General features: G+C 41.6%; 1 protein-coding gene across 5 annotated transcripts in view; it reads right to left on the bottom strand.

Moving 5' to 3' along the window:
* GOLGA5 (golgin A5) overlaps nucleotides 1-26543 on the bottom strand; it is a 50941-nt gene that overhangs the window by 11657 nt on the left and 12741 nt on the right. For 3 of the 5 annotated variants that reach the window (XM_008528688.2, XM_008528689.2, XM_070593104.1), the window contains 8 exons: nucleotides 24009-24212; nucleotides 19941-20111; nucleotides 17085-17213; nucleotides 14514-14612; nucleotides 12347-12572; nucleotides 9882-9987; nucleotides 7932-7995; nucleotides 6123-6588 (listed from right to left, as the gene is read on the bottom strand). In XM_008528688.2, the coding sequence (XP_008526910.2) occupies nucleotides 6508-6588; nucleotides 7932-7995; nucleotides 9882-9987; nucleotides 12347-12572; nucleotides 14514-14612; nucleotides 17085-17213; nucleotides 19941-20111; nucleotides 24009-24212 (1080 nt within the window). In that variant the 3' untranslated portion in view covers nucleotides 6123-6507. Of the gene's footprint in view, nucleotides 1-6122; nucleotides 6589-7931; nucleotides 7996-9881; nucleotides 9988-12346; nucleotides 12573-14513; nucleotides 14613-17084; nucleotides 17214-19940; nucleotides 20112-24008; nucleotides 24213-26543 lie in introns of those variants that run through there. The other 2 variants (XM_070593103.1, XM_070593105.1) reach the window with 1 other exon arrangement.

Genomic DNA, 26543 nt, shown 5'->3' with positions numbered 1-26543 from the left:
CTACAAGTACATGGCGGACATGCTCCATGTTTTGGCTCAGTCCCTTGTCGTCTTCTTTCCAGGACCTAGGCTGAGGGGGCAGCCCCCACCTGGAACATGCTGGGCTCATGGCGGAGGAACAAGTTAAGGGGCAAAACCACAAGACGACGCTTAAAGCTTCTGCTGAGGAATGGAACGTGTCCCTTCCACTGACATTTCACCAGTCAAAGCAAGTCAGGTCATACGGCCAAGGCTGACAACCTCTCGTGGGAATGGGCATCAATAATTGGAAAGTAATAGGCTAGTACAACGAGAGATTGGGGTGTAGAATAAGATGGGGGAGCGGCTGGAAGCTCATGGTGAGGGCCAGAGCACGCATGACTTCAGAACCCAGTTTCCTTTGTTAGAATGGAGGCTCCCCGAGGGCAGGAACTGGGTCACTGCCTTATCCTCCTAGCCCAGTGTTTCTCAAACTTCTTTCATCCTTACCAACCTCCATCAAATCTTAATGCCACAGATACACTGTTGTGTATGGTGTGTGCATCTGGGTTTTATACACAAAAACAGTAAGATATTTTTGCCCTCATAAGAACCAATTTTCACCCCCCCTCTAACGGGGGGTGATATCAGCCCCTGTTAGAATGCGTGTTCTAGCTGCGATTACATGTAAGATTTAAATTAATTCTTGGATTCCATTGACTTAAATCATGTTTGTGAGTTAAAGCAAATCGCTTGTAGTTAAGTTGACACGCCCAAGCCTTACTACTTTATTTAAACTCAGCGTAACTAGCACTGCAGGGCAAGAGGCTGCGTGGCTAGAGAGGAGAGGCCCAGGGGATAGAGAGGAAGCTGAACATCTGATGTTAGGAAAGAACGTAGCTATATCCAGGCGCTGCTTTGCAGAACTTTCAAAAATTGCATCTAACACACGGATGGCCAATAGACACATGAAAAGGTGCTCATCATCACTAATCATCAGGGAAATGCAAATCAAAACTACACTAAGATATCACCTTACACCTGTTAGAATGGCAAAAATATCCAAAACCAAGAGTGACAAATGTTGGAGAGGCTGTGGAGAAAAGAGAACCCTCATACACTGTTGGTGGGAATGCAAACTGGTGCAGCCACTATGGAAAACAGTATGGAGATTCCTCAAAAAGTTAAGAATAGAAATACCTTATGACCCAGCCATCCCACTACTGGGTATATATCCTAAGAACCTGAAATCAGCAATTTCAGAAGCTCTATGCACCCCTATCTTCATTGCAGCATTATGCACAATAGCCAAGTCATGGAACCAACCTAAGTGCCCAGCAACTGATGATTGGATAAAGAAGTTGTGGTATATTTATACAATGGAATACTACTCAGCCATAAAAAAGGACAAGGTTGTCCCATTCACAACAACATGGATAGACCTTGAGAGTATTATGTTGAGTGAAATAAGCCAGACAGAGAAAAACGAACTCGGCATGACTCCACTCATAGGTGGTAGTTAACGTATGGACAAAGAGAACTGATTGGTGGTTGCCAGGGGAAAGCGGGGTGGGGGGAGGGCACGAGGGGTGAAGTGGTGTACCTACAACATGACTAATAATAATGTACAACTGTAATTTCACAAGGATGTTAACTTTTATAACCTTAATAAAAAACAAACAAACAAACAAAAATTGCATCTAAGTATCTTACCACTTTCAGAAGACTTCCCCAGGGTGAGGCAGCCCCGCCTGTCTCGGGCGAGGCCGTTAAACATAACCGAGCTCTTCCTGACGACTAAAGGTCTTCACCGAGTACATCCAGGACCAGCGATATCCTCGGGTCACCTTTTGCTTTGTATTTTAAAGTCTTATGGCTTTTCCCTCTTTGGGGAAACCCCGGCGAGCTGCCAGTCTAAGTCCTCACCACTCCCAGCGTGCCTGGCCCGTCTCCCTCCTTCGCTCTGGTTTTGGGAACCAGAGGCGCTGCGTGGATGGGAGAAGCACTGAGCGAAGCCCCAGGAGCTCTAGGGGAACCGTGCGCGAGCTCAGGGCTCTGCCTGATTGTCTGCAAAGCTCAGCGAAGCTCAATCGAAGGCCAATCGCGTGCCAGGCAGTGGTCCATCCACTACAACAGTGGGTGAAAACAGCCCTGTCTGCCCTCTGGGGATCAGGAGCATCCAGAGACACCTGCACTGATGAGATCTGACAGCCTGATGGTGGCAGTGCAGGCGGTGGGCCAGGCCGGGTGGGTTGGTCAAAGGCCTGGAGGTGTTTGCCTTCAGTCACGAAGGGCTCCATTCTTGGATTTCATTCCATTTTTCTGTTCGCCCTTGACTTGAACAAAAAGGAAGAGTTAACTGCGAACGTGGAGATGGAGAAGTTAGGGGAGAATGTGCAGATCCATTGACTTGGTGTCTTTGTAACTACCTAGGAAAATCTCCTCCTCGGGTTCAGCCTGTCCTCACCCCAGGCCTTACCGCAACAAAATGAAACAGATGCTCTTGAGCATCTGCATGTGAAGCAACTGTAGTCTGTAGATTTCTTAGACACAGAAGTGTAAAGGTTTTCTCTGTTTAAAGAAGGCAGTGGTTCAGGGGCAGAGGGGGCTACCAAGGAGAAACACAAAGGGATTCTGCAAAGCCCTTCCCTTGGCCTCCAGGCTCCCCTCGCCCTTTCCCTCCTTCTGTCCCAGCCACGCTGGCCCCCTTGCTGATCTGTTGCTTGAACACACCAAGCACGTTCCCTTTGGGAGGTGCACACTTACGTAACCCACTGCCCCTCGCGTCTGCACTGCCCACCACGTGATACAGGCTCCGCACGGCTGTCACCCCTGCAGAGGACTTCCCTCCCCTCCCCATCTCTACCTTCACCTCCTTTTTAGCCACAGCGTTTAACACTAAGTGGCATGCGACGCATTTGCTGTCTGCCTTCCCCACTGAAATGTGAGCGCCACAACAGCAGGGCCCTCCTTGTTCCCACTCCAGGCCCAGTTCCCAGAAGGGCCAGCACCCATGGCACTCACGATGTGGATTACTTTGTAGTCTTCTTAGGGCTAAAAGTCAAATTATTTTACCACCACTATTTTTCTTGGGGACATCTATAAATGTGGCTTCTGTATGCAACACACTTGACAAGTGTTCATACAGAAGAGAAAGTTTCACTTGTTGGAAAGTGTTTGTTTGCATCCGTGTCTGGAAAGCAGACCACTCATAGGAAGGTGGAAGTTCAGAATCCTTTAATCCACATTCTTCTCACTCAGGAAAGAGTTAATAGGAACACTAGCCTCAATGCGTTCAGAACAACCACTGACATTTCTCTCAGTCCTTTCTTTCTTCTGAGTGATCACAGCCTGAAGAGCTTCAGGCCGTCAGTCCCTGACCATCCTCTTCGGCTTTACCAGTTCTTTCCTTCTGCTTCCACCCAGACTACGATGCCCATACTGGCCTTTTCCAATACAGCGGGCCTCTTGCAATAGGGAGCCGGGGTCCAATGAGGCCTATCTGAGTAGTCACGTGCCGCATGACGACATTTTCAACGACAGACCGCACATACAACGGTGGTCCCGAGTACCATAGAGCCTTGGTGTGTAGTGGGCTGTGCCATCTAGGTTTCTGTGCGTGCACTCCATGATGTTTGCAGTGACGAAATAACCTAACCACTCATTTCTCAGAACACGGGCCTGTCATTAAGCGACGCGTGACTGTAGTTGGGTTTTTTCCCCTCCAGAGTGAGTCAGACGTAAGCTCCTTAAGCAAAGGCTGGACTGCCCACACCCAGACGTTCCGATCCCTCGTCTACAGAACTAACAGGGTAAGCCCAGTTCCACTACATCTTAACAAAACCTATGCTTTTCAAGTTTTTGTTCTGTAGCAATAGAAATGGCAGTTTTTGGCAAGCACAAAGTCTAGAGAAATGGAAATTTTCTTATAATAATCTTACTTTCCAATTGACAGCTATAAATACAAAGCAGTACAAGACCTCTGATAATGTGTGTATATTTACGTCTGTCTTTACACGGATACATCGGATTGAGAAGGAAAAAAACTCGGCTCTCAAGCGATTCTTTTAATTAGGTCAAGAAGCTTTTGTGTTATTTGAGGATAAGTGAATGGTAACTCTTTTCAAAAATCCCCAGTTTGTCAGTGGTCAAGAATACTGAAACTGAAACTCAAAAGACTTCACTAACTGCAGAAAAATAATCTCGGAAACACTTTGTCAAACTATTTCCAACGCCAAGAATGTGTAAAGACTGAACAAAAGATTTAGGGCCATCCCAACAAAAGCCAGGAGGACACGCAGAGACGGGAAGTCTGGCAAGACGTGAGGATGAAGCATGTGCTGTTTTCCATTTTAAGTATGTAACCTGGTTTCAATCATTTTCCAGAAATGTTTCCAAATTAGAAGAAAGGAAAAAAAAAAACCTTCAAAAGATATTAAGAAGACTAAACTATTCTGTTTGAGATCAGACCTGACTTCACAGCTCGGACTCTGAGAGCCATCATACCCGAATGAGAGCTGTGCCATAAATCCTACAGATTTAACGACGTGTCTCTACCGACCCTCCAATATCCCACACCCACTTTTAGATGGTGTGGAACTGCCTGCCTTTTTCATTCATGCTCAGGTGAAAAAAAGCACAAACATATCTAGGAGGACCTTTAAAACTTCATTTTCTGGTGAAAAGTAAGAAACATATACATCTACTGTACCAAAACTTTCGAAGAATTTATAGGTCAATGACAGTCACAGTAGAAACATCATTAAGAACAGAAACTCCAGTTGGGTTTTCAGTTAGGCACCAGCAGACTGCTTCAAAGACATTCCTGATGGCAAGGACTGCACACTTGCACAGCCCAAGATCCATTATCAATGACAGTCGAGAGAGAACCGAGTACCCAGGGGACAGAGAAAGGATTCAGAAGTGTGGAGGAAAAGGAAAGCTGAAAGAGACATCATACTGGACATAAGACAAAGAAAACATCTCTTTTCAAAGAATAACTCTAAAACGTCTCTGCATTGGAGTGCTTTAAAAATGCAAATTGGGCATCGGCCCCATGGCCCAGCGGTTGAAGTTCTGCACGCTCCGCTCCGGGGTTCGTGGGTTCAGATCCTGGATGCAGACCTACTCCACTTGTCAGCCATGCTATGGAGGCATCCCACATACAGAGTAGAGGAAGACTGGTACAGATGTTAGCTCAGGGACAATCTTCCTCACAGAAAAAAAAGTTAAAAATGCAAATGGTGCTACACCAGATTCAATTCCTAAATGCTACAAGCAGGGGCTATGGATGTCCTGAGCTAACCCAAGGTATAGCATGGAGAAAAGGAAAAAAGGTGGAGGAAGACAATGAATGAGTGAATAAGAATTGAAGGAGGGGCTAGCCCGGTGGCATAGTGGTTAAGTTTGCGCACTCTGCTTCAGTGGCCCAGGGTTCGCAGGTTCAGATCTCAGGCATGGACCTACAGACTGCTCATCAAGCCACGCTGTGGCAGCATCCTACATACAAGACTGGCATAGATGTTAGCTCAGCAACAATCTTCCTCAAGCAAAAAGAGGAAGATTGGCAACAGATGTTAGCTCAAGGCCAATCTTCCTCACCAAAAAAAAAAGGACAGAAGGAAGATAGCACAGTGAGGGTGGGGAGAGAGAGGAAGAGAAGAGCACACACTGGGAGCCGGAGCAGACCACTGAGAAGCAATTAAAGTGACGTCAGCTCCTGACTGAATTCTGGCTCTAGGGGCCAGCTCCCTGGCTGAGTGGTTGGGTTCACGTGCTCTGCTTTGGTGGCCTAGGGTTTCGCTGGTTCAAAACCTGGCTGCGAACATGGCACTGCTCATCAAGCCATGCTGATGCAGCATCCTACATGCCACAACTAGAAGGACCCACAACTAAAAACACACAACTATGTACCAGGGGGGCTTTGGGAGAAAAAGGAAAAATAAAATCTTAAAAAAAAACCATTCTGGCTCTACTCACTAAAACACATCTGGAAAGGTCTTGTTTAAGAGGGATGAAAAACTATTATTTTAAAAAAAGAAAAATGCATAGTAAATTTTATTTATGTATTTATAAAAAGATTTATACCAATCAGGCCTTTAACATGTAAAAAGTACACCTATATTTACAAACTTAACTATATGAGAATATAAAAGCAGACGGAATTATCAAAAAGAAAACATTTTATTTATATCACTAAATACAATTAGTTTCCCTGATTATAACCCATAATGAGTGTCACCTAAAATACAGGACGGTCTGTACAGAGGTGAGCAACCCCAGCATCACTGTGTGCACACACTGAACCACTGACCTCAGGAAAAGCAGAGCTGATGTTGCTAAATTACTGTCTGTTTCAGAAACTCTCACCATCTGACGGAAATCAGAGGAAGATTTATGTAGCAGAGCACTTGCATAATAACTTAAAAGGTTAAAAGCTTATAGTGATAAAATAATCTTGTGCACTCTCCTCAGGAATTTTAGGCAGGCGGCCCTCTTACAGATCCCAAGTCTGGACAAAGACAACCAATCATGAAACACTGGGTCAGTTCACTGGCCATCTGGTTGGTCATGGTGCATTTCTGGCGAATAGGTCAACAGAACGATCATGACCCAGAGGTGAAGCAAAGCCTAAGGAAAGAAAAGCAATGTATGCATTAGCAATAAATCCAGCTCCAGCAAGGCCCACTGTGAGTGCCCTGAGGGCCAGCACCACGTCTTATTCGTCTCTGTACACCTGAGGCTAGCGCTGGGTCTGCAACCCTGTAGGGGCTCTGAACACTGACTGGACAAATAAGGATGAACCAGATGTACGAACAGTCAAAGGAGCTGAGCACAAGGGAGGGGAATACGGAGCTGCCCCTACAGAATTCTCAGCGGAGAGGCGTGAAGTCCTCAACACATTCACATTACGCACATGGCATGGACACATAAATAATCAGTCCGGTAACGACACTGCAGAGTAAATGGCATGATTAAAATTGCTAGATAAACATGAAGCTGGTCGGAAAGGCTTTCTAGAGCCGAGTTCTGGCTGGTGTTTAGAAAGAGGGTTGAGCCATGATTTGGTGAAGAGGTGACAGGGAGATGTTCTTGCCAGGAATAATGTGCCAGGTTTCAGAGGCTGATCTAGGGTCCAGCACAGGGCCTGCGGTGATAAAGTTCCACTAACGCCCTCATGAGAGCGCTGAACCAGAGTGAGGGCCGTCACTCAGGGCCTTGCGCCTCTGCAGTGCACCGCGCCCCATCTCACGCCGACCGACGGCGCATGTGCTCCTCACACTCTGCAGCGCAGGAAAGCAACCCGATGTGGGTGTACTGGACCCTTTCCCAGGCCATTCAGTTTTCTTTCTTTTGTTCTCCCCATCCCTCTCTTCTTAAAAACTTTTTATTTAAAGGACTAACTCTTCCCTCTAGTGGATCACAGAGAAATTTCCAGGTATGCTTTTATTTCTTTTCAAGAAAACTGCCTGTTTTAATTCAACTCAACTACTTGTACACATCCTCACTCATCATGGACCGTGAGCTTTTTAGGCTCACAGGACACACGAAATGACATGCCAAACTATGGTCGTCATTTTATGAGAGCTAAGAAATCCGAAAGAAAATAAATCAACTTTGAGATCCCTTTGGAAAATAAAGCAAAACACATGGAAAAAATTGAAGCAACTTTACATCGAGATAAAAACGAAATCAATTGTCTTCTATCACTATCATTAGGGGGCCTCAGAATGGAGGTAACTATTAAACTGCCTACAGTTAACGTTATCGTAGGAAAACCTTTCAGCAATTTCTTAGACAGAATGAATTGTCATTTTATGTGCATACTCTAAGGGAAAAAAGTCATAATTACTAACAATGAGTTCTTTTCTTTCAAAGCTGATTGCTAAACTTTTAGGCAAAAAGATGAGCAGCGAAAAAAAAACGAGTTAAAAATCAAGTGCAGCATTGTTTTTTCAAACAAATTTACTTACCATATATATAATTACAAAAACGCGTGCTATGGGGTATCTTCGGAGAAAAATTCCCAGACGGATGCTGTGCAAATAGTGGTGGGGGTGGAGAGGAGAAGAGAGTTACACTCAAAACAGATCTTCCTGTGGCAACAGTTTCTGATGCTTTTTAAAATTTCACTCATTTAAACTATTTACATGGCCGCCATAAAAGAAAGATTATTCTATAGAAGATCGTTAAATGATTACCTGAAATAACTATACAGAAATGTGACAGTAGTAAACAAATACTTTTGTCATTATTTGGGGTTTGGCTGTTAAACTTTAGCACAAGCTACTTCTCTTGATTCTGGAGCTACAACTGTAGAAGACAAACTGGGTCCCTGTCTAAATCATTTTTCTTTTAGGAACCAAAGAAGTTACAAAAGATAAGGCTGGTGTGAACACACAAATGGGAAAAGAAGACTCTGGTTGGAATTAATCTGCAAATAGCTAATCTGGAAATTTTTGCATGGATACATGCTTCTAAAAGGCACAGAACTATAGAAACTCAAGTAAACATTTAAAGTCAGCATAGGAAACATCAAGACATCCAGACCTTATTACTCCCACCTACTTGCAACCTTTTCCCGCATCAAGATGGATACACATACAAGCAAATACACCTTTCTTCTATGCCTTTCTGCTTCTGTCATTGCCACTAGCACAATGCCTTGCACATAGGTTCTCTAAAAAGTATTATGTATGCTGAATAAATGAATAGTTGAGATGGATGTGCCTAATAATTTGGAGAGAATGACTGTGGCTTCTAAGCCTGTGGCTTCAGGAATCTTAGTAAATTGCCCTCCTTATTTTTAACACCATTGCTTTATCCTAGCACAAAAACTTAAAAAAAGATTGTTCTATTATACAACAATCCATTAAAACTTTAATTATCAACACTGAAAGGCAGAAGAGTTTAGTAGGTTATTTAGACATGAACTTTATCAAGGCTATATATAAACTATTAAAACATTTTCTTTATAAAGTAGATGTCTGCTAATATACAAGGCTATTTATAATATACATAACATACATATAAATTACATACTATTTGGGTAGTATGTAATTTAAACATTTAAAACATTAAAATGAGTACTGTTCATTTATTACAGTAGCATCTTATATTCTAATCACATGATAATGAGATAAAATATTCAAATAGATCTATTTACATGAGACAGAGGCTTGCTCAATGAAATTTAATTTTTCTTTTTTCTGGCTGAGGAAGATTGTCCCTGAGCTAACATCTGTGCCAATCTTCCTCTAGGTTGTATGTGGGATGCCACCACAGAGTGGCTGCCAACGAGTGGTGTAGGTCTACACTCAGGAACCGAACCTGGGCCGCTGAAGTGGAGTGCACCGAACTTAACCACTAAGTTAGGCCATGAGGCCAGCCCCTAATGAGGTTTTTCTTTTTTTTTTTTTAAAAGATTGGCACCTGAGCTAACATCTGTTGCCAATCTTTTTTTCTTCTTCTTCTTCTTCCCAAAGCGTCCCTCCACCACCCTGTACATAGTTGTATATTCTAGTTATAGGTCCTTCTGGTTCTGCTACATGGGACACCGCTTCTGCCCGGCCAGGTGAGTGGTACTAGGTGCGCGGCCAGGATCCGAACCGGCAAAACCCTGGGCCGCTAAAGCAGAGCGCGTGAACTTAACCACTCGGCCACGGGGCCGGCCCCATGAGTTTTTTAACAGAGTCTGTTATACAAAGAAGAGAAATGGTCAGAGGTAATCATCTTCAATAAAATATAGGCAGTTGCAGACCTTTTAAAGCAACTTCATGACACTGAAATACCATGAGAGGAATAAGGTAAATGTCACTTTAAATATCAGCTCTGCCTAATGGGACTCACTATGATTGAAACCACTGGAAAACGTTACAAAAATAGTGGACAGTCCATCACTCATCGTTACTGGTACTGCTTACCTAAATTGGTCAATTGAACTGGCAGCTTTGCGGACTTTTCCATACATTCCTGCCAGATTAGTTTCTGTGTCATTAAAAAGCACAGGAACATTTCGCAGACGCGTGCCTGTTTAAACAAGAAAAAAATGAATTAATGTACAGACACCAAAACCAATTTTCTAACAAAATTTTAGTTGAATATTCATTATATTACATATGGAAGAAATTCTCAAGGCCAACTCTCTAAGCACTACACCCAAAGAAGATGAAAGCATAAAGGAAAGATAGATAAACTCATTCTATAAAATGTTTAAACTTCCATATCCAAAAAAACAAAAATTTAAAAACTAAGAAAATTATTCTCCTATGAAATGAGCAAAACTTAAAGTTTGCAAACACCAAGTGTTGCTGAGTCCATACTAACGGGCACTCTCCTCCTGTGCCAGCAAGAGCGAGGCTGGACACCCCCTCTACAACACTGACGACTCCCAAATCCATTAGCTCCAGCCCAGACCCCTCCAAAGTGAGACGCGTCCAATCGGCTACGTCATTTCCGTCTGGGCGTCTAACAGACATCCAGACTCAGCAGGCCCCAACTAGGATCCTGATTTCCTGTCCTCACTGCCAACCTACTCGTCCTGCAGTTTTCCGCTCTCAGTACACGACAGCTCCACCCTTCCATCTGCTCAGGCCAAAAACCTTGACTCCTTTCTTTGTCCCAAACTCCACATCCAATCTGCCAGCAAATTCTGTCAGCTCACCCTTAAAATAAATCCCCAAGGTGCCCACTCTGGTTGGAACCACCACTGTCTCTCCCACGGACTGACACAATGGCTCCTCCCTGGTCTCCCTGCCTTCACTCCTAGCTCTCTGCAGTCTGCTCTGGACAGCGCAGCCAGCGGCATCTTATTAAAGACCCTTCAGTGGCTTCCTACTTCATTCAGAGTAAAAGTCCCTATACAGGCCTAGACGGTCTCCTCCAGGCTCTCCTCATCCCGCTTACCCTACTCTCCCCCTCACTCAGTCTACTCCAGCCGCTCCCGGCCCCTTGCTATCTCTGCAACATACCAGCAACACTCCCGCCTCAGGGTCTTTGCGCCTGCTCCTCTCTCTGCCTGGAACATTTTCCTGTGGCTCTCCTCATAGTCTACTACCCTACCTCCTTCGGGACTTTAACAAAGTGCCACTTTTTCAATGAGGTCTTCCTTGACCGCCCTATTTAAATTAGAATCCGCTCTCACGCTTGGCACCGTGTATCTCCCTTCCCTGCGTAACCATCCTCTGCAGCACAAAGCGCCATCTCACATAGTTCATTTATCGCCTGTCTCCTCCACCTGTACCCCCGGCAACACAAGGCATGATCCACAGGGCAGAGATTCTGGTCTCTTTTGATGACCACTGCATCTCCAATGCCTAGAACAGTAACTGGAACCAAGTAGGCACTTAATAATTATTTGCTGATTTTGGCAACAAAAATAAAAAGCCTTTAAACGCGTATACCTATGGATTCAGCAAGTCCATTGTTAAGAATTTATCCTAATAGAAAATACGTACAGAGGATATTTTCCTCAGAACTGCCATTAGTTACAAAATTAGCCACAATCTAAATCGCCAACCATAAGGAACTGATTCAACAAATTATGGTATTTTCATGTGACAGATTTCTATGAAGCAATATATAAGTTATTGTGTAAAATATATTATAAAAATTTATATGAAAAAAGTTGAAAATCAATAAAACAGATACTACAAACATATATAGGAAAAAAGTCTGAAAGAAGATGTTCCAAAGTTTTATCTGAGGACAAGAGACTATCAGGTGATTTTAATTTCCTTTTTTTTTGGTATTTCTTTTTATAGCAACCATGTGCTATTATGAAAAAATATATATATATATATATAAAATAACGTTATGTTTTAAAAATTTAAGAATAAAAAAATTAAAACCAAAAAGCTGGGAGATTTCCTGAATGACTACTTTGTAGGCTTTACAAGTTTCTAAAAGTAAAAACTTGCCTGTTGAAGCTTATACTAAAATCTTTAACACTGTTTGGTTACGTATTGTGGGAATCTGTAGATTTCTCTGTTAAAATCATAGACTGGAGATACTCCCGTGACTACGTATTAAGCTTTCTAGTCACAATTATGGGCGGGAAGCAAATCTGGCTCTGAGGCCCTGAAAGCGCCTTTCTACTCAGTCACTTGTCAGCGACAACTTGTCGAGCGTCCTACAGACTCCTGTAGGATTTTCGGTCCTCGGGCCTCCCTTCTCCGGGTCCCACACTAGTAAGGGATCTTAATCAGTCCACTGTCCGGCTGGCTAACGATCACACCAACAGCGCAGGGCCCAGGCCACACGTCTGGAGAAAAGCGGGGACTCGGTTGGACGAAGCTTCCTTTCAAATGAAACGGTCTTTCTCTAACTTTTCAAAGCCATGTTTGAATTAGCAAGGTTGGAAATTACAGCAATGAAACGTTTCTGTTACCTTCGCCGTTGTCAACTCCAGACATGTTAATGGAAGGCCCATTACTACCACTGCCGGCCGCGGAGTGCATCTGCTGCTCCAGGCGCTCCAGCTGGAAGACCAGCGAGTTCTTCTCCGTGCTGAGACTCTCCAGCATGGTCTGCTTCTGGATCAGAGTCTCTGTCAGCTGATGCAGTCGATTTTCTAACTCGGACTGACTGCTGTTGCTTAAAGTTTTATTGGTAAGCTGAAAGGCAAAGCATTCATTAAATTATTACATAAAACCAAAGTCATACAACATAGAAACCACGGTACTCCATTCCCATAGGGAAACGCTGGCATTAACTGATTTTTCAAAACTCTATAACGATTCTTTCACTGTCTACAGAAGCGATTTTCAAACTGTACTAGTGGGTCACCAAGTCAATTTAGTGGGTCACAACTGGCATTTAAAAAAAATAGAATAGAACGGGACATAGAGCACACAGCACATAGTATTAGAGAGCATTATTTTGTATAACTGCCGTTTTGGTTTTGAACGTGTAAGTGTGTGTGAGTATTGAGTCACGATGTAAACTTTATTTCTTACTGTGGCATCATGGTCAAAAATATCTCAAAGCACTGGTCCAGGAACACAGTTCACACTTCTCGGTCTGGATTCAAAACCTTCCGTAACTCAACAGTTGTGGTACAGCACAAAGACCACAATGTGAGGTCTTCACCTCAGCTCATCAATTTCCCAGCTGTCACCTCTCTGAACCTGTTTCCTCATCGATAAGTGAGGATAACAGTGCCTGTTGCACATGGTATTTACGAGGCCCAGAGGTAAAAGGATAAGCAGATGCAGCATTTTTACTGTTCACTCAGTATAAATCTTAACTCATTCTGATTGTGTGGGGTTTTTTTTAATGTATTAAGATGATAGTCTCTTTTTAAATTGTACAAGGCAGAGGCTGGCCCCATGGCCGAGTGGTTAAGTTCATGCGCTCTGCTTCGCTGGCCCAGGGTTTCGCCGGTTCGAATCCTGGGCATGGACACGGCACTGCCTGGCAAGTCATGCTGAAGCAGCATCCCACATGCCACAACTAGAGGGACTCACAACTAAAAATACACAACTGTGTACTGGGGGGCTTTGGGAGAGAAAGGAAAAATAAAATCGTAAATTGTACAAGGCAAATTCCTTCTCTGAGACAAAGTTTTTCCTCTGTTCTACTTAGATGAAAAATCTTTAAGACGCATCTTCCTATAGTTGATTCCTGATTAACAAAAACAGCACAGTATCTTACACATAGGAGGTACTCAATAAATAATAAATATAGGAGCTTTCTCTAAGATTAAACCAATTTGCGCTTTATGCTCCTTTCTTTTCTTGACTTTCTTTTAGCAAATCACGTTACCGTTTGTAAGCATTGCACAAATGTAGGTAAGAGAAGGAGAAGGGAACACATAAATCAATTAGCTGTTCCCAACTCTTATAAAAATTAAAATGAAATATTTTAAAACATTACAAATTATGGACTACTATGAATTCTAAAAACTTAGAAAATTAAAATTATTTGACGTTTCATGTTCAAACTAAGTCATTAGCTAACTAAAAAATAATTAGTCAATCTTTATGCAAATTATTTAAATGATCAATAAGTCCATTATTTATTAAGTCAATCATCTGAGTATAAGAGAGGAAAGGACAATGTACAATTACAGGGCAAGCATGCATGACTTTGTCAGTTAATGATAAAGGCTAATAAATCTAGGTGCTAGGCACTTGTTATCTTCTGTTTTACATTTCCAGAGTTAAAAAGGGTCTTGATGACCTTATGAAAGACCTATCAATTGTTAATAGGAAGGTTTATCATTGGATTTTCCTTAGGAAAGAGAAACCAAAATTACCTAACTGGCGATCAGCACAACCACCACTGAAGTTAGACGGTACAAATTTTGCGGTAATTCACATCTCTTTGGGTGACTCTGGCTATGAGATACTTCTCTAAGAAGCAAGTCCCTGAATATAGTGAATGCAGACTCAAACGGCATTAGATGAAAATTGTGAATCAGGCTGAAAATAAATTATCTCACTATTGCAACAAGAGAACTCAGGTGAAAATACGGGAAAAAGGCTTACTGTACCCTTTAAAAAATGTAGCTTCACCATGCTATCTTCTCCCAAGTTGTGAACGCTGATTCCTACCTGATTCCTGAGTTTCTGAATTTCTTCTTCTCGATCTTTAATTCTGCTTTGCAGTGTGTTCTTTGTTCGATACAGATCTTCTTCCATGTAGTGGAATTCCTACAAAGTGAGGCACAAATGAGCAAAAGTTAGATCAGAGCTCCCTATTTCATCCCCAGTACTTGAAACAGCGCCTGACACACGGTCGCCATTCAAGCAACATGTGATGCGTGTGCACCGACTGAGACATTGGACTCGGATGGTCTGATGAAAAGTTAATGCCTCCGCATGACATCCAAGCACAAGTCTTTATGTGATCACATATTCCCATTTTTCTTGGATAGATATGTAGGAACAGAACCCCTGGAGCACAAAAGTGTATGTCTAATAAGGGAAGAAAAGCTGCCAAACTGTTTTCCGAGTTTTCTTTCAAAATACCTGTACCATTTTGCATTCCCATAGCAACAGGAGAGTTCCAGTTCCAACACTCGCTACTGTCAGGCTCTGTAAGTGCAGCTGTTCTAACGGGTATGCAGTGGTATCTCATTGTGGTTTCAATCTGCATTTCCCTAATGGCTAAGGATGCTGAGCAGCTTTCCATATGGTTATTTGCATCAGGCAATATCTTGCACCGGTTTTACTCTATCATCGATAAAAGTGAGAGAGAAAAAAAGAAATACCTCCAGATTCACTAACAGCTGCACTAGTGAACTACTAGTTGTACAATGGATATGACCAGTCAGAGTCAGGTCAGAATTTAAGAGCAAAGCACATGCCAGGGAAGAGAGAGTAATTAACTAAGTACCTTCAAAAGCATTATGCTTAACTATGCTAATAAAAGACGTAAAGGGAGCTGCACGAAGAAGTAAACACGACATGGAACATCAAACTGCTAGAGACTACTTCAGACACTTGGCTCAACCTGCTCATTTCACAGACTCAACAAATTGAGATAAACGAGAAGAGAGAAAATCAGGAGGGTAAGTAGGGTTGGAGAATCACTATTTACAAGGTTTGCCTGATTTTATAGCTCTAGGCTAGCACAAAATTCAAGGCTGAAATTACTTAAATTAATAAGGAGCGCTACAGGACTATTTAATCCCAAGATTGAGCACTTTACATCTAGAACATCTGATTACTAAGTGAACAGCCCACAGCTGCCTTCAGCTCCACTTTCCTCTACTTAACTCCCTCATCTTAAAAAAGGCACTGGAAGTGGATGCAGTAAAACCATCTGCCACAATAAAATGAAAATTATCTCACTCACCATCAAGAACATCAAATTTTTGCCTTTTAATAAATTAAAATGCAATTTCTGAAAGGACAGCTAATCTTATGACTAAATTATCTAAACAGCTATGATGTACCCCACAGGTTGCTACTTGGTGAATTTTTCTCTTAATACTCAGGAAATAGATTTAAGTGCAACTTTCATAATAAAAACAAACATTGAGAATAGAACTAGCTTCAGAAATGATAAATCCCAATGAAAAAACTCTTTAAAGAATATAAATATGCAAAGCTGGAAATGTTAGGAGTGATGCACTGAGAATTATAAGAATAGTTTTCTCTCTGTAAAACGAAGAGAATAACAATTTTGAGGATGAAATAAGATAATGTAAACTAGGTGCCTATAACAATGTCATTTCTCAGTAAATTAGAGATGTTATTAATATTAGATACAAAATATTAGATACAAAATTATGCAAATGTGGCATAAGCAAGTTCAACTGTGTTAATATTTAAACTATTACATAAGTATATTAAAGTAGAATAATTTGGCTTGAGGAGCAGACAACTGCTGATTGAACAATGAAATATAATTCTAAACATGATTTGTAGGAACAGTCTGTATAAGCATCTTTTCTCAACAGAAAGAGCAGTCTAATGGTACTAAGGTATATATGTTTCTATTAAAGAATATTTACTGATGTTCCTAGAAAGCACAAATAAAATATGAAAATCAACTGACATTTTTAAGTTTTCTATACATACATACTCCAACAAAAAGATACAATAAAATACAGACAGGGCAGCAGACAGAACTCTGCAACAGGAACCCTGGGCACTATCCTGTTCTATAATTAGTTGTATGATATTAGGCAAGTCTCATTTTTGTGCTTCTACTTTTCATCTCTTAAAAAACAAACAGGGGCCAGCCCGGTGGCGCAGCATTTAAGTGCACATGTTCCACTTTGGTGGGCCGGGGTTTGCCAGTTTGGATCCCGGGTGTGGACATGGCACTGCTTGGCAAGCCATGCTGTGGCAGGTGTCCTACATGTAAAGTAGAGGCAGACGGGCGTGGATGTTAACTCAGGGCCAGTCTTCCTCAGCAAAAAGAGGAGGACTGGCAGCAGATGTTAGCTCAGGGCTAATCTTCCTCAAAAAAAAAAGAAAGAAAAAGAACACAAAAAAACCCAAACAAACAATGAGGAGGATGGGGTAATAAGGTAGGTAGGAGGGACCATCTACCATCAACACTGTGAGCTCACGCTGTTAAGAATTTCAGTAAGCTGCTTTACCAGGACGTCTCCTCGTATGACCACTAGGGGACGGAGTCTTCCCCAGTAATCATCAACCTCAAATCCTTACCTGCTTCTGTCGATCCAGCTCTGCCTCTAGTTCTTGTTTAGACGCCTTCTGCTGGGCTATTTGGTCTTGCAGATCTTGTAACTGTTCTCTTGCTGATTCTGCTTCACTAACCTGCTGAGCCTCCATATCCTTAAAAAGATGCACCTTACATGTGAAAGCAATACTTAACTGTTCAGGTCAACATTTGCTGAGTCATCATTATGCGCCAGGAGCTGGGCACAGCAGGCGCTGGAGGGACAGGATGCGCGAGACATGGTCTCAGCCTACAAGGAGCATACAAACTGACACTCCATTATATAACATGGAAAGGGCGAGAGAAATGAACAGGATACTACAGCTGCCACAGCACATACATCATTTGGTCTCATGAGTATGAGGAGACAGTGGCTCACTGGGAGACTTAGATCTTTATTCAAAAGCTAACCACTTCAGGGGCCAGACCCGTGGCCTAGTAGGCAAGTTCAGCGTGCTCTGCTTTGGTGGCCCAGGTTCACAGGTTCAGATCCTAGGTGCAGACCTATACCAATCGTCAGCCATGCTGTGGTGGTGTCCCACATATAAAACAGAGGAAGACTGGCACAGATGTTAGCTCAGGGTGAATCTTCCTCAAGCCAAAAAAAAGAGGAAGATTGGTAACAGATGTTAGCTCAGGGCCAATCTCTCTCAGCAAAAAAAAAAAAAAAAAAGCAAGACGATAACCTAACAACTTCAAAAAGAACAGAAATATATAACATCTAAAAGAAATTCCCTGCATTAATTCCCTGATATTGCAGGTTATCACTAGTTTTTTGTGTGTGCATAAGTAATCAATACACAGTAAGAATATAACTTTTCTCTCATATCACCTGAGGTAAGTGTATTATTTTTTTTTAGCTTTATTACTATTATCTGCTTTCACATCTTCCCATGTTTCTTCTGTAACTTATTTCTCTGGGGGTCACTACTGTCACTTCTTCAAACTCAAAAACCACCTTCTGGATTTCCTGTAAAATCGAGTAGTGGCAAAGAACACAGTTCTAGGTTTCTCTATTTTCCACATACAGGTTAAGGATAAATCTATTCACATAGTACTATAGAGATTAAAATCAGCATCTTAACTTTGCTCTTTATCTTTTGGTACATTCTGTTTTATACTCATCTCCACAAACTCTGGCACTTCACATACTGTCTGAAAGAACTGACAGATTAACGATACTCCCAGATAATCACAGTGTAATATTCTGTATTCACACAACTTTGTGGATTTAGAGGAAAAAGCAGTAAGTACAACTATTTTCCCCTACCATCGTGTTTTCAGGGTTAGTAAAAGGTAGATTAATCTTTGTCATAAATTTGACTAAATCAGACAAATTCTTGAGAGGCAGGCAATATCCATAATGGTTAAGAATGCATCTTCTGGAATCAGACAGACTAGGGTTCTAATCCCGGCTCTGCCGCTTTACTGGTGAGGGGAAGTAACTTTCCTTCTCCATGCTTACATTTCTTCAGGCTGTAAAATGAGAGTTATCACCTCCCTTACAGGGTAATGGTAAGGAAGAAACAAAGGGATATAGCTGAGAGCTTAGTGCTCAGAACCTGATGGCTATTATCATTATTAACAATTCTCCCATTTTGCTAGACCTAATACTATAATCTGCATTACAGATTACATAAACTTCTTGAGAAAAGGTAGTCACTGTTGTCAATGATGCTGGGGTAAGGATGAGATATTAAATAAAACAAATCATATTTTTCATAATCTCGCCCTAAAGACATGTATGATTAAGACAAGGTATGAATAAGATTAGCACCTACTCAATTTCTAAGTTCACCGGATTGAATCCTTTGAATTCAAGATTATTTATAGAAAAAAAAAAATCCTACTTTAAAGACTACGAGGACAACAGCCTTCCCCAATTCTTCTATTTGGCCAATAAGAAAACAATCCAGAAATAACAGCAGCTCCTACTACTGAGGGCCAACTGTGTATCAGGAACAACGCCAGGCCCTGTACACATATCCCTTATCCTCAAGAGAACCTGCTGCCCAGCCTGTTCCAGATGAGGAGACTCAGGCTCATGAGGGGGAGCGCTCTGTGCAGGGGCACATCTAGTCTACATCCAGGTCTGTCTGATAGTCAAGCCTATAATCCAGACAAGATATGCTAGCCTCGGGACTTCCCTACTTGCCTCTGTGGTTCACGGACATCTTACAAATCAATAATTTGCTGAGTTAATGCATGAATGGATTCTCTTTGCAAAACGTTTTTTTTTTTAAAAAAAAGATGGCTTGTTATCCTGCATTTGATCTTTTCTCATCCTCAGAGACCCTCCTACAATACTTATGTTAAGGACCCTATATTTCATCTAAATTAATGGCTCAGTTTACTCCTAGATTAAATATAGTAATTATACATAAACTATAAATTATAAGATTATGTGTGAAACCACAATTAAAAGACCATCCCTAAGCCCATTCTAATACCAGAAAATACCCCAGTTTTACAGACAAGCCCAAATCTGATTTGTTTTTAACCACTAGCATGTAAGATCCATAAATATGAAGATTCTGTCTGGTTCCCTGGTATAACTCCGAGCCCAGAAGATGCTGGCATGGCAGCACTTGGTAAGAACTGGCTGAACATGAATCTGGTCACCTACGTTTGTTATTCCCACAACTTGATAGTTAATCAGTGGACAAGAAACCTACTGCTTTAGATTTACTTCTATCTGGTGAATAATATTCCAGCAGAAGTTTCACACGTTATTTCACTAATACTACCTTCCCCCCCAAATACAGACTTCATCACCTCTTGAAGTGCTAATAGCAGCTGGGGGCACAAGGTCGTCTGTGAGGCCAAACCACAATGAAGCTTACCTGTAGTTCAGATCTCAGCTGATGTATCTGGCCCATCAGCTTCTGTATTTCCTCCCGCTGCAGCTCCTTTTCATGCCGAAGTTCCTCCAGCTCCATGCTGTTAGCAGCACTGCTATCGAGGCCTTCAAAACCAGACCCTTCCTTTAAGCTGTTGATCAATTTTTCTTTAGACTATTGTAGACAAAGAAATATCTTTAAGCAAACCAGAGATTACCTTGTATACTGAATATCATCTACGATGTACCAACTAAACCTCTATGGAAATATTCCAATTCTGTTCTCCATCAAACAAAGTCCACAGATTAAACCCACTGGGATACAAATGCAACAGGCCTTGCTGTACCGTGTCCTTGGAAAACAGTGTCCCTAGGACCATGCTATTGTTGAAAACTTGTTATTAACAAGGCTTTTCTCATTTTCTTCTCATCCTTTCTTACCCTTTTATCCCCTGTAACATTCTACTCAACAAATATTTATGGAGCACTGACAATGGTTTTGGCAGTGTGCTGAGTGTCCTGTGTAAAAAAGCCAAGGTCCCTCACTCGGATAGCACCCTCTGCCTTATAAACGAAAAGGGAAGTCTGTTACAAGAACCCAGGAGAAGGCAGGAAAGACAAGTTGAGAGAAGGATACGGTCAGATTATTGCGGAGTTCTGGGAGGAGAGACCACTCTGGGGAAGACAAGGCTTTACCTGAGAGACAGCAGTTATGCTGGTCCTGAAAAACGGCTAGGATTTTACCAGGGACAGAGAAAACAGAAGGCAAAACACAAAAACGCAAAAGCACGAGCGCTCTAAGAAAGTTCCGTGAGATGAGCGCAGCTACTGCGTGAGGACCTCTTTGCGGGAGCTTCAGCTGCCAGGCTACAACGTTTTCATTTTATTTGGCAGGCTAAAACAAATGACCAAAAAGTAGACAGGGAAGCAATATGACCAGAGATGCATTTTCGGAGGGTTAATCCAGCAGTGGTATAATGCAGGCGTCCACAAACTATGGGCCATGGGCTAGATCTGGCCTGTGGCCTGTTTCTGTACAGCCTGCAAGCTAAGAAGGGTTTTTATATTTTTAAAGGATCCTAAGAAATAAAAACAAAGATTACGTGATGGAGACCACACATAGCTCACAAGCCTACACTATGTACTATTTGGCCCTTTACAGAGAAAGTTTGCCACCCCTGGGATAAAGGATGAGTTGGAAGAAGAGATTTGATGTGGAAAGATTAGTTTAAAAAGTGCTATAATTCTAGGCCCGTAATAACAGGACCATCAGCTCTTTCACGTTAAACACAAACATGTGAAAGACACTCTCCTCCGTCAAAAATAATTTTCCCTTTCTATGTGGTAGAATTATGGATGCCTTTTTCAAACTTTTCTGTATTTTTCAAATTTTCTATAATAAACATGATTTTATATGTCCACATGGCTAATGCCCAGACCCCTCTGCTGAGCTTCAGGCCTGTATTTATTTATTTATTTTTGCTGAGGAAGATTTGTCCTGAGCTAACAACTGTTGCCAATCTTCCTCTTTTTGTATGTGAGCCGCTGCCACAAAACAGCCACTGACAGATGAGTGGTGTAGGTCCATGCCTGGGAACTGAACCCAGGCTGCTGAAGTGGAGAGTGCCATACTTAACCACCAGGCCACTGGGGCTGGCAGGCCTATATTTCTGAGTGCCTTTCTGAAACTTTCACCTCAATGTCACATCAATTTTGCAAACTCACCAGAACTTGTCATAATCTCCATCAACCCTAGTCTGCCATCTTTCCTGTTTTCCCTTTTGTAGTACAGGGGAATATCATTCATACACTCACACCAGAAACCTGGAGTCACCCTGGATTCCACCTGCCATTCCCACTTCCTCCAATTAAATCTCCAAGTCTCAAATATTCCACCTCCCACATTTCTATAAGCTGTCCCCTATACGCCATCCCCACTGCCATGAATTAGATCAGATCCTCATCATTTCTTACCGTTATTTTTGATACTTGCCTCTTCACTATCTACATCTCACCAACCCAGCCTTCATCCCTTCAATGTATTCAACAACTTACTGAGTACCTGCTCAGGGCCAGGCACTGTGCTGGGGACAGAACGGTAAACAAGATGGAGACCCAGCTCTCCCCTAACCTCATCACTGCCACAGTTCTTGCACTCAAATCTGTTCATGCTGCTCAAATTCACCCCCTTACTCCCTACCATCACCTATAAAACTTCTTTGCACGGCATGCAAGGCCATCTGTGATCTGCCTTCCGCCTGCCATTGAGTTTTATCTCCCATCTCTTATCTCTAGTACTTTATGCTCCAGCAATAGGGAACTAGCTGCAGTCCACTAAATACATCACGTTCCCTCAGGTCCCCTTTGCTCTGGGCACAGGTTGTTCTATCTGACATCTCTTCCCTACCACAAGTCTTCCTACTCATCTGGCAATTTGCTCTTTATACAGCATCTCCAGTGATCCCTGACATCCTCAGACAGACTTTAACGGCTTACTGTATCAATAATTTCATCACATCAATTACCGCAGTGTCTTTCCACTAGACTGAACACTCCTTGCAGAACAGGACACATCTTTTGAGCTTTGTATCCTCAGCAGCTATTACAGTGCCTAGCGAATAGTACCTTTTAAATGATTTAACAAATTAGAGTGATGCAACAAAAATAATCAGAAAGAAGAATTTGGAGGAGATGGATACAATGTTTCATGAAGGGAATGGAAAAGGCATTCATAAGCAATAGGAGGTTGGGGCTAAAGGAAAAAGGGGGAGTCAAAATGACACTGTAGTTTCAAGCTCTATTGCCTGGGAAGATGGCAATAATATTTATCAAAATAGCAGAATGAAGGAGAAGCTGGTTTGGGGACTGGGACACCCCATGCAGAGAAGCATGGCAGACATTTAGAAACTGGGGTCAGGAAGCTAGGGTTGGAGACATGCTGAAGTCACACTGAGGTGACAGAAGCAGAGTGAGTATATGATAATGCAAAGTAAGAAAGAATAACAAAAAATTCTGTGTAGGATAGAACTTGAGATGATTCTTCCTCTTTGGGGACTGGTAACAGGGTCCAACTGAGACAGAAACAGCAGTAAGAGAGGACAAGGAGACCTAAGGCAGTGCAAGTGGCATCAGAAGGCAAGAGTTTCAAGAAAGTCGGAGGGTTAATAGTGTCAAATGCTCTACCAAAATCAAAGTGGATGCAAACTAAGAAAAGGACAGAAAAAATATATTTAGGTCATTAAAGACTTTTGAGAAGCCAGTTTCAAAAATGTAATGGGGAGAGAAATTACATGAAGGAGTTGAAATTAGTTCTAAAATGACAACAGCAGTCTGACATTGAAAGAAAGGACAGGTAAATGGATGAAAGTGGTTAAAAAAGCCAAAAGGAGTGTTTTTTCCCTTAGGCAAGAGTTCCAAGATCTAGTCTTCCTTCTTCCACTAAGTAACAGTGTGCTCTTGAATAACCTGAGCCAGAAGGCAGCAGAAAGATACAGATGGAGAGCACAAATTTAGGGAGAAAGGGCTTAAATGAGATGGGAAGATATGGAATCAATGCACAAGTAGAAAATTATTCTAGAAAAAAAATGGAAGGACACGTTTTTCCCTCTGCTATGAGAGGCAAAGAGAGAAGTTTAAAGGTATGTCTGCTAACTGCAGTCTTTTTAGAAAAGTAGAAGGTAAGGTGGCCTTAGGTCTGAGGAACAGAGAACAAGCTGGATGAGGCGATGCTGAGAGCTGGAGGAGGTCTAGACCAGCTATTGTGAAAACTTCAACAGACGATCAACAAGAAAGAAGAAACGACTGTTTAACGACAACCATGAATATTATTACAGTGATGAAGGTTGAAGACTTGAACTAGGCAGTGGCAGAATGAACTTTAGATAAAAAGAAAAAAAGCGATAGGAACAAGAGACACTGCATCCTCTCCGCAGTGTTTCCAAGTAGAGTGAGGCGTCTGAAGTGAGCCAGCCCAGCCAAACAGGAACCAATCATCCCACAGATCTGTACAGTCTCCGTGGCTCCCGGTTAAACGGCATCTCTTAACGTTCAGAAGTGTACATTTCACGCTTACCTGGAGGATTCTAGTAGCTTTCTGCTTGTAGTCAATTAATTCCTGCTTAGAGGACTCCAAGTTGGACTTATACATCTTGACTTGCTGCTGCATCTCATCAACTCTCTTCTTCTCATCTGAGTATTTTCTCTCTGCCAAAGTAACTGCTTCTGCCAAATTCTGACGTTCCACTTCCATTTTATTAAGACGTGCAGCAAACTCACTCTGTGACAAAGTTTTATATCATACTTACATCATTTTGCTTTGAGATATATTTTGCAACCATCCATTCAGATATCCTGTGGGGTTGTGGCTCTCAAACATGGCAATGCATCACGATCAGTTAGGGAGTCTGTTAAAAATACAGCCATTCTAGGCCTTTCCCAGGCTTACCGAATTGGAATTTCCAAGACTGGGCTTGAAAATCTGTTTTTTAAGAAATTCCCCAGGTGAACCCAGTCACTTGGATACTAGGTCTGGTCTGATACCAGCTGATCAATGGATAACAGGCCTAGAGAAAACTAGATAGTCTATTAGGAAACAAGTAAATAGCTGCATCTTTTCTAATAGCACAGCTAACATTTTCCCTTTATTTCAAATTTTCTAATAAACTACTCAATGTAATTTTTTAGCTTAAGAAATTTTTAAAGCACATTCTATAAAACACATGGCCTGTCACTTTCTAGCCTATCTAGTTCTCAGAATTTTTTATATTTTATCTTCATTCTCAAAAGCTCCCATCATCAAAAAACTCAGAAGGTGAGGCAGAAGTCAGAAAGCCTTTAGAGTTACATGCCAATATCTGAAGCCCACAAACCTCTGATCCAACGTTAACTCCTGTTCTGAAGAAAAGCAGCAGGAGGACTACACCTGCTGCCCCCTGAGCATGTGAGATGTGTCCAACGCAACTGAGAACTGAACTTTCAAGTTTATTCATTTTAACCAATTTAAATTTAAACATAAAACCTAGTAATTCAATTAGGAAAAGAATTACTGAGATCTAATTCACATACCATAAAGTCTACCATTTTAAGGTGTACACTTCAGTGGTTTTTAGTGTATTCAGAGAGTTGTGCAACCACTGTCACATACCATTATCACTACCTAGTTTCAGAACACTTTCATCCTCTGTCATTCCTCCCTCCCTCCCAATCTCTGGCAAACATTAATCTACTTTCTTTCTCTATAGATGTGCCTACTCTGGACATGTCATATAAATGGAATCATACAAAATGTGGCCTTTTGTGTCTGCCTTCTTTCACTTGGCATAATGTTTTAAAGGGTCATCCATGTTGTAGCATGAATCAGTACTTCATTCTTTTTTCTAAAATTGTTTGCTGGGAAAGATTCACCCTGAGTTAACATCTGTTGCCAATCTTCCTCTTTTTTTTTTTCTCTCCAAAGCCCCAGTGCAGAGCTGTATATTCTACTTGTTAAGTCCTTCTGGTTCTTCTACGTGAGCTGCTGCCACAGCATGGCCACTGACAGACAAGTGGTGCAATTCGGCATGTGGGAACCAAACCTGGGCCACTGAAGCAGGGTGTGCTGAACTTGAATTACTAGGCCATCAGGGCTGGCTCACTTCACTCCTTTTCATGGCTGAATGAGATCTCCTTGTACGGATATACCACATTTTGTTTATCCATTCAGAAACTGATAGACCTGTGTATTGTTTCCAGTTTGGGGCTATTATAAAGAGTTCTGCTATGAACATTCGCATACAAGTTTTTGTGTGGACATGTATTTTCATTTCTCTTGGGTATATGCCTAGGAGTAGAACTGCTGGGTCATATGTTTAACTTTTTGAGGAACTGTCTGTTAAGTGGAAAACTTCTGAATACGTTTAGAACAACCTGGGTATGAGAATTTATTCTTTCACCTGTAAATTTTATGAACTCAATACATATCAAGTATTTCAGAAGAAAATTTAATGACCGAATTAAGTGTAAAATACACCATATTTTAAAGAATCTGTATACAAAAAAGACTGTAAAATACCTCATTAATAATTTTTAATATTAACTATATTTTGAGATGATAGTACTTTAGATATACAGTGTTAAATAAAATATATTAATAAAATTTTCAAAAATCCACATTAGCTGATACTTACTTTCCGGGCTGAACTATTTTCACCTGTTTGAAAGATAGCCTGGCCAGAGATTCTCAACCCTGACTGCGCATTAGATATACCTGCAAATCTTGTAAAACCACACCACCACCGTCTATGCCTTACCTCCTACAGTGGGATCAGACTCTCTGGGAGCAGAGACCTGGCATCAGAAAGCATTAATAAGCTACATAGGTGATTCTAATGCATACAGAGGGTTGTGAATCACTGAACTAGATGACAAAATTCACTTAAGAGTAAAACTCTAAATATTATGCACAATTTTCTCATGAAATAAATAAATCTGATTAAACTGGCATCAGAAAAAGCTTAAATAAAAAAAAAAACAAGATGTCCCAAATCAGCTTTTAATCAAATAACAGTAATGTTTGTTGCACAACCAAATTAAATGAAAAGATTTCTATCTCTAATGAATATTAACTATT

This window comes from Equus przewalskii, chromosome 25, assembly GCF_037783145.1.
Source record: "Equus przewalskii isolate Varuska chromosome 25, EquPr2, whole genome shotgun sequence".
Classification (NCBI taxonomy): domain Eukaryota; kingdom Metazoa; phylum Chordata; class Mammalia; order Perissodactyla; family Equidae; genus Equus; species Equus przewalskii.
Note: the sequence above shows the minus strand (reverse complement) of the source record. Positions and strands in the feature narration are given on the sequence as shown.